The following is a 13,583-nucleotide window of genomic DNA, read 5'->3' on the forward strand; positions in this document are numbered from 1 at the left end:
ACACTCCATCCCCACTCATATTCATATTCAAACAAATCCAAGCACCATTCTTCATTAGACTGGCCCCAAAACTCAACGAGCAGCACCACAGAGGGTAGCGCACACACAAATACACTTTCTTTCTTTCTGTCTGTCGGTCTCTCTTTGGGGAGGAAAGGTGTGACGAGGGAGGAGGTATTGGAGGAAGAAGAAAAAAAAAAAAACAAAGGAACAAAGCAACAAAGTCACAAATTAAACAGCTGCATGTAATTATGCAAATGTATGCTTACACCTTCAATGTTATTAAACCTTAAGACACATTTGTGATGTGTAATTACCCCCAGGTTCAGCCAGGGTTCTGCGCCGGCCTAAATGACAATATAAAGACCAAAGCATGAAAATACAAGAGGAGATGTTCTCATTACGCCCATTATTTGTATATTTAAATGAGCGACGGACTGAATAACGAACAATCACCTTGTCTGCACCGCAGCACGGCGAATACAATAAACATGTAAATTTCGGAACAATTCTCAAAGTTTATTTATCGACCACAGCTGACTGCGTGTAACTCAGCGCGGCATTTTTGCCCTGAACATAACAAATAGGAACAAAGGAGACCAGAAATAAAAGCCTCTCATTAGCTTTTTAACAGATCGACGGATGATACACATCTTCATTTCATTGCTTTTCCAAACAAAAAAAAGGCGAGACAAAGTTGAAGTTTCGGCCCACTCACTTCTGAGTGGTGCACAATGCTAATTCCAGCATTTAACGGCTGGCGTTTTCTGCATGATATATCAGAGCTTGAAAGATGAAAGCAGATAAGTAATTGCTCTCCTGGTTCTTATTCTTCACTGACAACCCATAAATTTAATTTTACACACACGTTCATTTACATTTTCGAGTATATGACATGATAATTGGCGGAATATAACACCTCCATTCCGCGGGATACTGTGGGGGGCGATGATTGACAAGCCGGGTGAATTGAAAGGAACAGAGGCTGAATTGCTTCTCCCCGAAATGATTTCGCCAAGACGGGGCATAATTAATGAGCGTTTGCCAAAGGGTCGAGCCGTAAACAGTGGCAGACAATGGGTCCTTTTCCCTCGCATGATGCGAGATGAAGAAAACGACTGCGAGAGAGGCAAACGATGCAGCATAGTGAGAGCTAGAAAACTTCAAAACTTAGCAGATAATGGCATTCTTCATGAATCAAAGCGTCAGCTTCAATCACCTGCACTTCAAGTACTCCAGCTGAGAGAAAATTTACTTAGAGACCAGCAGCTGACATCTCTCCTTCTCTTTTTTTTACAAACAACAAGCACGTCCAAAAAATGACAATCCACGAAGCTTTGATTTCTATTGGAAAACTACAAATACAAGATGATCTCCATTGACCTGCTCTTTAGATCCACGAGGGCCTGAACATAAGACAGCGAGTAGAACAAATAGCTTTAAATTGGTCAGTGATGAGAAAACATCAGTGGACCTCCTGAAGAACGAGCAGATCATTACAGGGCTCTCGCTATGCTGAAACGTGTCTCGATGTGAGAAAGGTCAACTGCACATCATACGAATCAAGACCTTGAGCCTTACTGCAATGCCAACAACATCTGAGATAGCTGTTAAACAACTATAATTAAGAGCAAGCTCACAAGTGAAAATCAGCTCACGCACATCTGAATGGACTGAATCAGGGGGCTGCTTTAGAGAACTACACGTCAGAGATACTGTTCAGATAAATAAAATGAGAAATGGGGGAAGTGCAATGGCAGTTACTTTAGCAGATGGCGACAGCATGTTAATTGCGTGGTGTTTTACTTGGACAGTTGGAGTAAGAAAGAAACAGACTTGTATGCTCACTGTCCCATTATTTAAATAGTTTTCCCTGGATTTTTTAAAGGATCCTGATCTTTCTATTTGGAAAAAAACTAGCATTGTTATATTCGGTCAGTAATGAATGGTTCTGCAGTCCAGGGTTTATTGATAAAGCTACTCTACTCTGAAATCCACTAATACTTTTGAGCCATTGACAACATAAACAAACACATACTTGCACTAATCTAAACCTGACAAGCATACATACGCTCACTCACTAGGTTCGGAGTTAAGTAGATTACAGGAACGTTTTCCCAAATCAATTTATTTTACAGTTCAGCAAAACAGTATTGGAAGTGTAATGCACTTCAAATGACGACAGAGTGGCTGTAGCCTATGTTTGAGTCCTTCCTCAGAGATTTATCATTATGTAGATAACCTCATTTTTGTCAATGAAGGATCAACTGGAAAGCCTAAGAAACCAACCCTAGTGCGCTTTCCAAAGGCAACTATAAGAGGTATTGCAACAAAACCACTGATTATTAAAGACATAGGGGTCCAAAGACCACTACTGTTTGTTTTACATGAAAAAAACAATTGAAAAACAATTCCTGTACATAGAAAAAACAACAACCAAATATGGCCTTCAGGACTTTTTGATAAGCATGAAGTCTACATGAGCCTGGATTTGTCTTGTCTTCCTTTGTTTTCCCTAAATTTGTTTCCCATCGCATCAGAAACGGAGCCTCATGTGGCATTTACAGGGAAATCTGTCTCTCTCACTCACTCCACATCGGCCCCCCTCCTCTTCTCTCTCTTGAAAGCTTTGTGATGTCGCAGGTAATAGGGAGTCTGTTGGATCGCTCTCCTCGTCAAGTGACACGCAGTAAATTACACAAGCTTCAAGCAGCTCGCTGAATTATAGTTCATCACTTGGAAAGACTTCCCACCACTGGGCTACACGTATCAGATCTGCCAGTTAGGATCCAATTAACACCCTGGCCAGAGTAATCAGACTGCATGTGTAAGGGCTGCTGGAACTGGTTTATTACTCCCATGCATCTTCTGTCAGAAGGTACAGTTGTTGCTTCTACATCAAAGCGGTGCCATGGCACTATTCTCCCAAAGCCCCCCTCCACCCCCCACCCCAATCCTGTCATACTGGCTCTTGCCTAAGGGTTATACTTTAACTTCTTTTGCATCCCAATGTGAGCCCCTGCAAAGTGAATCCCTTGCAATTTACACATGCTGCCCACTGGTTCAGGTAAAGAAGGATGCTTTTGCAAATATCTACAAATATAGTTTTTCTCCTTCTTGATTTCAGAGCAGCCACTCAGAGTTGAGGAGATTTCTCCTGTACAATTTTGGCATGTGCAAAGAAGTTAGACTTAAATGCCACAGGAAAAGCATTCTGGGTATTTTACCAGTTGAAATACAATTGTCTACTTATAAACCTTCAAACTGTAATGCTTTACAAGCAAACAAATACATCCATTCATTAATTTTCATCTGCTTTTCTGGGGCTGGGTCACAGAGGCAGTAGTCTTGAGAGAGAACCCCAGACTTCCTTCTACCCAGACACTTCCTTCCAGCTCCTCGGGGGATCCTGAGGCATTCCCAGGCCAGCCGAGAGACATAGTTCCTCCAGAGTGTCCTGGGTCTTCCCCGAGGTCTCATCCCAATGGGACATGCCTGGAACACCTCCCATGGTAGGCATCCAGGAGGAATCTAAAACAAATGCCCAAGCCACCTCAGCTGACTTCTCTCAATGTGGAGAAGCAGCAGCTCTACTAAGTAAACTTATTTTGGCTTCTTTATCACAACAGATCGGTACATCGACCACTTTACTGCTGCCACTGCACCAATCTACCTGTCAATCTCACGTTCCATCTTTCCCTCACTCTTGAACAAAACCCCAGGATACTCCACCTGGGGTAAGGACTCTTCTTCAACCTGGAGATGCAAACAGATCCTACAACAATCTAACTTGGAACTCTACTTCCTTTCACTGAAATTAGAACCGCAGTTCTGCATTCCGTTTTCAACCTACATTCCAATTCATTTCAAATTGAGCAACTGAAGTGGAATTTAAAAGGCATTCCAAATTCTCTTCAGAATGAAGCAAAACCCTACTGCTGGGTGAACGATGTTAATAATCAATGTTAATATGAGGGCAAGAGTCTCCTTTTATAAATTCCACCGAGTTTGTGCACGGTTCCAGTTGGCGGTCTGAGTAGATGAATTTTAAGGAACATGGCGCAGGAGTCTGACGCTCAGATGAGCTGAGCGTCGCTGACCTTTAAATGGGCGACACTTGGAGGATGGCTCACTGCTCAAGAAGTGATTGGGTTGAGCTATCTCGTAGTTCTCTCTCGTCTTGGAAAGCATGCAAGCAACGAGCCGCTCAGCCGTCTTTCCTAACATAGGAACATTGAAGGCTACGAAAGGCTGTTTGGTTGAGGAAAAAGTTACATTAGCAGAGCATGTTGGGCTTAAAACTAACAAAAAAAGGTCAATGCGTTAGCAATTGGTTTGTGCTGCTGTGGTACGGCAGTGAGCTGAAATTGCTTTGTTTGTTCGTTTCACCTTGTTAATGCTGGGATATCACTCTCTGGTCCCACACTGCCAACAGGTCAGGGGTCAACTCTACCTCTTTAAACACCTCCCTGACACTTAGACGGCTGTATTATATCACCACAGCAGCCCATTGTCACACAACCACATGCCTCTGTTTGTTCTGCATCCTCCTGCTAGCTTATAACTGCTGTTTCGTCAGTATTCAGCAGCGCTAACATGTGTTTTCACACTGTTAAATGCCCATCCTGCTATCAGTATGAGACGCCTGGATGGCACACGGAGCCAAACAAACAAACCGCCATGTAGCTTATACCTGGAGAATGGCAGCTAGGCTGATTGGGAGGGCAGGAGACACAATTGCCAGTCGCGCAGGCTTTCTGTAATCCCCTTTCCCTTTCGTCCTCTCGCTTTTTATTTGTGTTTTAAATGTCAGTGTATAAAATGCGCAGGAGATATTGCCACTCAGAGGGAGAGGCGCTGCGACGCGAGAGGACTGTTGTGTGCCTTGGGAAATCCTTGTAAGCAGCATGGAGAAGGCACAAGGATTTACGGGGAAGAAATAGGTGTTTATTGACTTCTCCTCTGGGCTTACGGGGTAATAATAGACCTGTCACATTACGCAAATGTGGAAAAGCGGCTTCTGAGCGCGTCAAAAGCGCGAGATGAGACGCTGGATAGAATTAGTCAGACGACAGGCTTTAGACACTAATACAAGTAATTAAAACCGTGAGCTCCAGCACTTAGATGCTTGTGCAGTAAATAATTTATACGCCATGATCTATGGATCACTTTCCCTGGACAGGGAAAAGGGGTGGATTCATCAGTGTCAGGGAACGAGAAGGCATTTACTTTTTAATGTAAATAAGTCATTTTTCAAACTGCTTGTTACTTGGCATGTCTAAGTACACTCAACATGATCTGAATTAGGTTTCTTTTAGTAAGGGAAAAGAAATTAAGTCGAAAAAAAAAGCGATTTGAAGAAATAATGTATAATTACTACAAGGTATGATCAATCGACAGCATTTGTGGCTTAATGTTTATTACTACAATATTTATTACTGTAACTATTGCCAACTTTATTGCTAAAAATGATGTTAATTAATTATTTAGAGATCAAATAACACACGTTCTGACAGAGAATTGCTTTACAATAAACTTTAATTGTCTTGTTTTCAAAGTAGGGGTGAGTTGTTAGCATCATGCTATTGATTTAAGCTTCATTAGTATTGAACGCAGCATTTTCCTAAATGAAAGCAAAGGATTACTACACGTTTAAGTGATTAAAACAGCACAGAATACGTTAAAATAAAGGATCGACAGCATTGATTAACTACAGCCTGAGGACAGCACTCAACAAGCCCTGATTCATATTGATTCATACGGCTAACATGAGGCAAGGATGGCATAAGCAAATGTAAATATTCAATATTTACCATCCTCTAGTGTTATTAGAGTCAGGGGCTCGGTCATGGGCCACCAGTTATCACAGACCTTCCTCATCCAATATCGCTCGGCTTCCTCTGGAAGTATCGCACGGCAATTTGCAGTCACGCTGTGTGCCGGGAATCCATTCTCTGAGTATACAGACACCGGCGAAACTACAATAGATACACGAAAGCGCATCCACCTAGGCTTTGTTTTACAACTAATATCTTTGCACAGAAAGTGAGAATAATAATACAAAAGGAAAAGCGTTGATTTCCCTAATACAAAAGTCATATTTGCACGGACCAAACTGAATATATTAAAAAGTGAAAAGCAACAAATTTTTAACTTCTGCGTAATTAGATACACAAGGGTGTGACTCTTGAAGAAGGTGTCGCCATTGTTACACTCTGTGAAAATATTAACGACGAGGGTTAACGCCATTTTAAATTAAGTGCGCGGTGTACTAATGAGGTAAACTACTGCTAGCTGATAGCACTTATTAGCAGGAAGGAGGCACACGCTCTCTCACACTTAATTTAAACCTAAAAATATGGAGCCTGGCAGATGTCAAGCGCTTACATAATTCGAGGCAGCGCATTTGTATTGTGGGGATGTGAGAGAAATAACACATCGGCAGTCAGCGGGTAAGTAAACAAGTCTGGTAATACGAGATGCGATGTGCGCGATGCTGCTGTGACCTTTACCAAATCACTGACAATAGCGATGCGGCGCAGCTGGAATCAATAATGGCAAATTATCTTGGAGGGGTACAAATGACATCTAGTTAGGATATGCAATGCCACAGGAAGCCGGCAAGATTTAGTACTTGCTTGTTTCTCTGGGATTCAACAGTAAATATTGCTGTAGGTTGGTTTCTAATATCCTTTTATTTTCTGTTAATCATATTGATGAACACGAATGGAAGGTTTGTACTTAAGTAAATCGCCTAGAAACAACACACTTACACTAGAAATCCATAAAGGCCATTCCAGAAGCAGGGGTGTCCAAACAGGTGTCCTGTTGAGCTTAGCTCCAACCTGCTTCAACACACCTGTCAGGAAGTTTCTAGTGAATAGTAAGAGCTTTATTAGCTAGTTCAGGTGTGTTTGATTAGGGTTGAAGCTAAACACTCTGAGTTTGGACACCCCTGCAATAAGCAATGTTTTTTTGCATGACAAAATTGACCAATAATAAATTATCTGTAAAGCCATATCCAAAATTTCTTTGTTTCCATCTCAAAATAACTTAAAAGTATTAAATTTATGGTTTAAACAACTTTAAAACTCAAATAATACACCCTATACCTATTAAACCATGGGCTGGTTTCATTAGCAGGGTTTAGCTTAAACCAAGGCTAGGGCTTTCACTATTATTGGCTAATTAAGCACCTTTTATACAACTAACTTCACTAGTATGACTTTAAAAACACATAACTGGTGTGAATCTCCAAACTATTCACCTTATTCTCCGCCGACGAGTGGGCGCTGCCATTTGAATCTTTTTGGCTTGAGACTTCCGGTCTCATTCACTTCCATTCATTTTTTGACGTTAAAAACTGCTCATTACGCGGCTTGATGTTGCAATTTGATATTTTCTTATTATATTATTCTACTTGGTCTGTATAGTCATGCAAACATTTGTTTGTAGAGCAAGTAGTTTGACCGTTTTCTGCCGTTTATTATTCCTAGTCATTTCTCAAATAGGCGACTGAATCGGAAGTTCTAAGACAATCGCGAAAACAGGCGCACTTCCGCATTTTAGAATAAGGTCAATATGGCAATGACTTTTTGCTTGTGTCACTTCAAGATGTTTCAGTTAGCTCATACATAGCATGTATACATGCAATTTAATCTAGGACTAGCTTCAAGCCTAGTTTCTGAAACCAGGGCATATGTACTGGATGTAGCGTAAGTGCCTTTTTGACATTTTCACCCCCTCACTTTCATAATGCGTGCAAGTCAAAACTATTCCGTGTTAATCAACACAATGCCACAAATGCTATACCCGAACCTAAAATACCCTTTAATATGTCAATATATTCACACAGCGGGGCTTTCAAGGTTGCCCTAACAGGGGTGGTGAGGTAATGTAGCTGTAGACAACAGAAAGGTTTCAAGTGTGAGGTATTTTGTTTGGTTTCTTTTGGAGAAGGGCAGGTCTGACAGGTTGAATTTTTACTGACAGCTCCAGAATTACATTGCCAAATCAAACAGAGTAGCTGGAACAGAGGAAATCTTTTTCCAGAGCGCCATGTATTATGGATGGACTTAAGAGATTAGCGAGGAACTGCTCACCTGCAACGGACGCTGTTTGTCGTTGTTCTTTGGAGATTTCAGGCCACTGCCTGGTTGCTGTAGGAGTAATTGCCTTGCTGCTTGTAGGGCCTGCAAAGAAAAGAGAAGAGAAAAGGAGACGCAAAATTAGTTTTTTTTCCATCCCCTTCAACTCCGACACACTCAAATATCAAACACAGTGAAAGGTGACATCAACCTCTCGCATTCCATCCACTACACTATTCATTGTTGTTGATGAGCCATGAAGCGTCTCTCAGATATACATTTTTCATGATAATCCACGAAGCCGTGATGAAAGATAAATACAGTTTGTCTAGCACCTCTGAAGAGCAGGAGGGAGAAAAAAAAAACACACAGAGAGTGTCAGTGGTATTGACCTGTCTAGTGTGTGCTCAGCTGAAATACCCACTTCTCTGCAAATTACCGGCCCATTTGCATATTCATAATATCAATTTGAAGTAGAGGCAGGCGATGTGAAGTGTTCCTAGAAGCTGTAATTAAAGTTGACAAAATCAACATCAGATTACCTCAGGAGTGAATTAACAAGGAGCTAAGCATTAGCCGGGCCCCTGAGCACAGGGGTGATGCCGGCCCTTCTCTGCCAAATCACTCCAGATACCTACTTGTCCAATGTCAGATAACAATACCAGCATATTTGCTTGATACTGCTTATAACTAAGGTTAAAGATGTGAACAAATCCCCAACACTATTAAACTCCACGAATGGATCTTGATCCTCCAATTATTTCGTTTGGAGAGTACTTTTACTCCATAACAATGGGCTTGAAAAAGTAAAGCAAAAAGATTGTCGTAACAATCCGAGTTTACACTGATTCAACTCAAGACAACTAAACTGTACAATGCATGCCAGGCCAGTAGTTGGCAATGTCACTTTTAAATCAACTCGGACATAAGCTGTCCTGTAGTCTGCCATTGACGCTAAAGCTGTGAAGTACTCAACACCTGCCTACAGACTTAACAGTATTAGCACCATTTTAACAATGCTGCAATTTTGTAGCTTACACAGGTGAAATTTCTGCCATGAAACTGGCTGAATTGTCTCCTAATCTGGTCCTGCATCATTCCATGGTGCAGGCGACTGGTTGCTGTCCCCTCTTCAGCCAATGAACTAGCTTCTCATCAGTGTAAATGTTCCACGTCATTCTATGCTGTTTAAAGCCTCATCCGAACTACAAGCAACACACAGCAGCAAAGCGACCGGTCAGTTTAACGGAGAGTGAGCGACTTTCGGCGACCTCCATCTACACGAGTGACAGCAATGACCGACATGACAAAGTTGAGAATGCTTCAACTTTATGCAAATGAAGTTCGACTTGAGTGACAGCCAATAGGAGTACCAGTAGAGCTCACGTGATCCGTGCTGTATATTCCTACACAGACCTGCGTTTGCAGCAGGCCGCCACCCAGAGCGACAGTCAGCCACAAAGTCACTGCTAGTGTAAATAAGGCATAAGCTGCGGCATGTTTTCGAAGACCCTCCTCCACCCCAGCTCCACCTGTGCTTAGATCTGCTTACGGGGGTTACATGCATATTATGTTTGCAGCAGTAGCATGTTATATTGGCAGTAGCAGGTCTCAGTACTTGCTCTGCCATAATAATCAGAGCAGCAGCAGCGTAGCAGTTCTATTCCGCCAAGACCCAATACATCAACATTGCCATATACATACTCATTTCCATATTACAGCGGTGTCCAAACTCGGTCCTGGAAGGCCGGTGTCCTGCAAAGTTTAGTTCCAACCCCAATCAGTCACACCTAAACCAGGTAATTAAGCACTTGCCAGGCTTTCTCAAAACATCCCTGCAGGTGTGTTGAAGCAAGTTGGATCTAATATCATCAGCCCTCCAGGACAGAGTTTGGACACCCCTGTACTATGGTAATGAAAATGTGAAGAGTTTAGATGCAAAAAAACACTCTAAATGTCTTCTAAAATTTTCCTCTAAAATTAATATTTTTTATATCAGGATCCTGTGTGTATGTTCAGTAACATCACTTTTATAGCAAAGAATAAGTCCTTTTCTTGGTATTTAAATTAAAATATCTCAACATAAATAAAGGAGGTTGAGAAAAGTTTTCATTTTCGATGGAAAATTCAAATGGCACTTAAAGGTTTTTGCATCTAAACTCTTCATGTGCAAATGTTGATGTATGGTCTTGGCGGAATAGATCTGCTACGCTGCTGCTGCTGCTTTGATTACTATGTCAGAGCCATATTAAATCCTGAGTGTCAATGAAAGAAAAATTTTAGAGTTTCAAGCACTTTAAATTAAAATGGTCGTGCCAAACTGAGTCTGGTTCTCTCAAGGTTTTTTTTTCTTTACTCCTATCAGGTGAAGTTTTTTTCCCTCTCCGCTGTCGCCACTGGCTCGCATGGTTCAGGATTGGTAGAGCTACGCATCAATGAATTTGCTCTTTAGTGTTTGAACTCTCAGTAATGATTTTAAATCAAACTTAAATACTAAAAACTGAACTACACTGTTTCCAGTTACTATGACCATTTATGTGAAGCTGCTTTGACACAATCTACATTGTAAAAGCGCTATACAAATAAAGCTGAATTGAATTGAACTTTGCATAATCAGGTTCCCCAAAAATTTGCCATAAAAAGTTTCCTTTTTAAGTGTAATAACGGTGTAGTCTAGTGTAAATGACCTGATTAAACAAATGACTTACATCATGTAGATTAAACAACATTAACTCATACCCTATATACATGCCCCGAGTCAAATCTAGGGTCCCTTTACCTAGATCAGCAGCTAGAAATACACAAACGATCCTCCTCAATTTTCCCTAATCCTTTCCACAAGCAACCACTGACTTATTTATCCACATAAAATGTAAAAAATCTTTAAAACTTGTTACCGTACACATGTCAGATTGATTCCAGGTAGGTTGAGATGATGTACCTTACAGTCTTCCTCATGTATCTACAAGAATACTGATCCACACCATCAAAAGGGAAAAGCAACTCTTTCTCTACTTCCTGCAGTTGTATGTCTACCGGAGACAGAAGTGAACAACGCTTCTGTGAACACGGCCTCGGTGCCCCGACACAAGGAGCAAGCAACGAAATAAATAAAGCAATATAAACAACACAATAACTTCACATGTGTTTCATCTGTCGGGGAATAGGAGAGCGAAGGTCGAGGGGTGCGAAGAAGGAAAAAAAAAACTCCTTCAGATAAAGAGTGACACTTCTTCCAGCAGAATCAAGGGCTTGTTTTATTTCCTGGTGCTTGCCAGTATCCATGACAACAGCTGCCTTGACAGGATGTGCATATGGCACTGCTCTGCCAGCTGGTGAGAACAATGTTTGAACTAGTACATTGAGATGCTGAGCAAACAGGGGGGAGAGAAGGAGAGAGAGACGAAGGAAGAGAGGAAGAGGTAGGGGGAAAAGTTGCCACGTCTTAACCCGCTGGGAAGGCAGCCATCCCCCTGATCAATTATGAAGAGACAGGGCGAGGAGCTGCCACTGTCTGTCTGGCTGTGCGGTGAGGAGCCAGGCTCTCCGAGCTCCCGGTAAACAAACACAACACAGTGGCGCTGGGTCCTAACAGCATCGATCTGTCTCTTCTGATGCACACACACACACACAGCCGTTGTCTGATACTTCAGGGGACACCAGGTTGTGCAGGAGAGCTGGACTACTTCAAATCAGTTCCCTGTCCTGTCCTGTCTTTGAACAAACCGAACCGACAACAACAAATGCAAAGATGACAACCGGAGTCTGGAGCTTTGAATGTGGTATACCTGTCTAACTGGATAACTTTGGTGGTGGTGGGGGGGATCGGGAGGGAAACTCTAGGACTGTTTACACCTGGTATTAAAATCTATTTTTGTTGATGATCTAATCGCAAGGTAGAACATGCTGAATAAAGGTTTAAATAGGGTCTGGAATGATTTGAGCTTGTCGTAAATTCCAGGAGTAGTTTTTAACACATTCCTTTTACATTTACATGTAGTCATTTAGCAGTGTTTCTCAACCATGTTCCTGGAGGACCACCAACATGGCATGGCACACCCATTACAGGTCTTTCAGTCTCTGCTAATGAGCTGATGATCTGAATCAGGTGTGTTTGGTTGAAGAGACATGGAAAACATGCAGAGCTGGTGGTCCTCCACACTCTTAGAAATAAACGTACACAAACTGTCACTGAGATGGTACCTTTTCAAAAGGTACACATTTGTACTTAATGGGTCCATATTGGTACCTCAAAAGTATATATTAGTATCTAAAAATTTTAAGAGGAACACTTTTGTACTTTTCTCTTGTACTTTTCAGGTACTAATATGTACCCTTGAGGTATTAATATGAACCTTTTATGTACAAATTTGTACCATTTCAAAAGGCACCACCCCAGTGACAGCTCGCATACCTTTATTTCTGAGCGTTCAGGAACGTGGTTGAGAAACACTGTCCAAGGTGACTTACAATTGAGGAGGCATTTAGCGATTCAACAAGAAGAGGCAATACATACAAGAAGTGCTAGTTTTAGAGATTTTTTTTTAGTTTTAGAGATTTTTTTTTTGAGAGAGAGAGAGAGAGAGAGAGTGTGAGAGAAAGTCTTTTGACAGGTGGTTTGTCAAACCCACTCACCTGTAGAAAAACCTTCTCTCTTACTCACTTTCTGTGAAGCACACTTCATAAATGCACAGTGTTTTTGTCGGTTAATGTGTCTAGTGAGACGAATGAGTGTGTTTCTAACAGGTGGTTTGTTAATCTCCCTCACCTGTGTAAGGCACACTCAGTATTTATAGTATTTTGAGTTGGTGTGTGATGAGGTGGCATAGAGGGTCTTGATTTTATTGGGATTCAGATGCTCTCTGAAAATATGGGGTTTTAGTTGTCGTTTGAATGATACCAGTGAATCCGCAGTCCATATGGGAATGGGAAGATCCCTCCACTAGTATGGGACGTTGAATGAAAAGGTTTCGGAAACCTTTTTGTAACGACCTTCCCCTCCAAAAAGTGGACAAAAGAGATGGACTAAAATATTAGCACCATTGTAACACGACCGTAGCCCAATCCAAAGTGTTTTACAATGATAAAATGCCAATTAGAATTATAAATAGATATATTTGATATATAAATATATCAAATAACAAGCACGCATCAATTGAAGGATAGTGAGTACAAATAAGTCTTTAAATTGGATTAGGTCATTGATTTGAGCCCAGGCTGGGTCAGTTGGCATTTCTGTGCGGAGTTTGTATGTTCTCCCCATGTTAGCATGGGTTTCCTCTGGGTGCATCTGTTTCCCCCACAGTCCAATGTCATGGTCTATAGGTGAATTAAATAAGCTAAATTGGCCGTAGTGTATGTTTGAATGCAAGAGTGTTTGGCTGCTTAAAGCACATGCTGGATAAGTTGGCAGTTCATTCTGCTGTGGCGACCCCTGATTAACAAAGGGATTAAGCTGAAAAGAAAATGAATGGTTTTAAAAAGCATTCAATGATG

At 41.5% G+C, this 13,583-nt stretch overlaps 1 protein-coding gene and 1 long non-coding RNA gene across 12 annotated transcripts in view; one reads left to right on the top strand and one right to left on the bottom strand.

Moving 5' to 3' along the window:
- Positions 1-13,583, top strand: part of LOC141381570 (uncharacterized) — a 70,943-nt gene that overhangs the window by 40,838 nt on the left and 16,522 nt on the right. The gene's annotated exons all lie outside the window — the stretch shown is intronic.
- The window catches only part of foxp2 (forkhead box P2), a 147,703-nt gene that overhangs the window by 36,970 nt on the left and 97,150 nt on the right, over positions 1-13,583 (bottom strand). For 9 of the 11 annotated variants that reach the window (XM_073946064.1, XM_073946070.1, XM_073946067.1 and 6 more), the window contains 1 exon segment: positions 8,103-8,192. In XM_073946064.1, the coding sequence (XP_073802165.1) occupies positions 8,103-8,192 (90 nt within the window). 11 annotated transcript variants of the gene reach the window in all.

This window comes from Danio rerio, chromosome 4, assembly GCF_049306965.1.
Source record: "Danio rerio strain Tuebingen ecotype United States chromosome 4, GRCz12tu, whole genome shotgun sequence".
Classification (NCBI taxonomy): domain Eukaryota; kingdom Metazoa; phylum Chordata; class Actinopteri; order Cypriniformes; family Danionidae; genus Danio; species Danio rerio.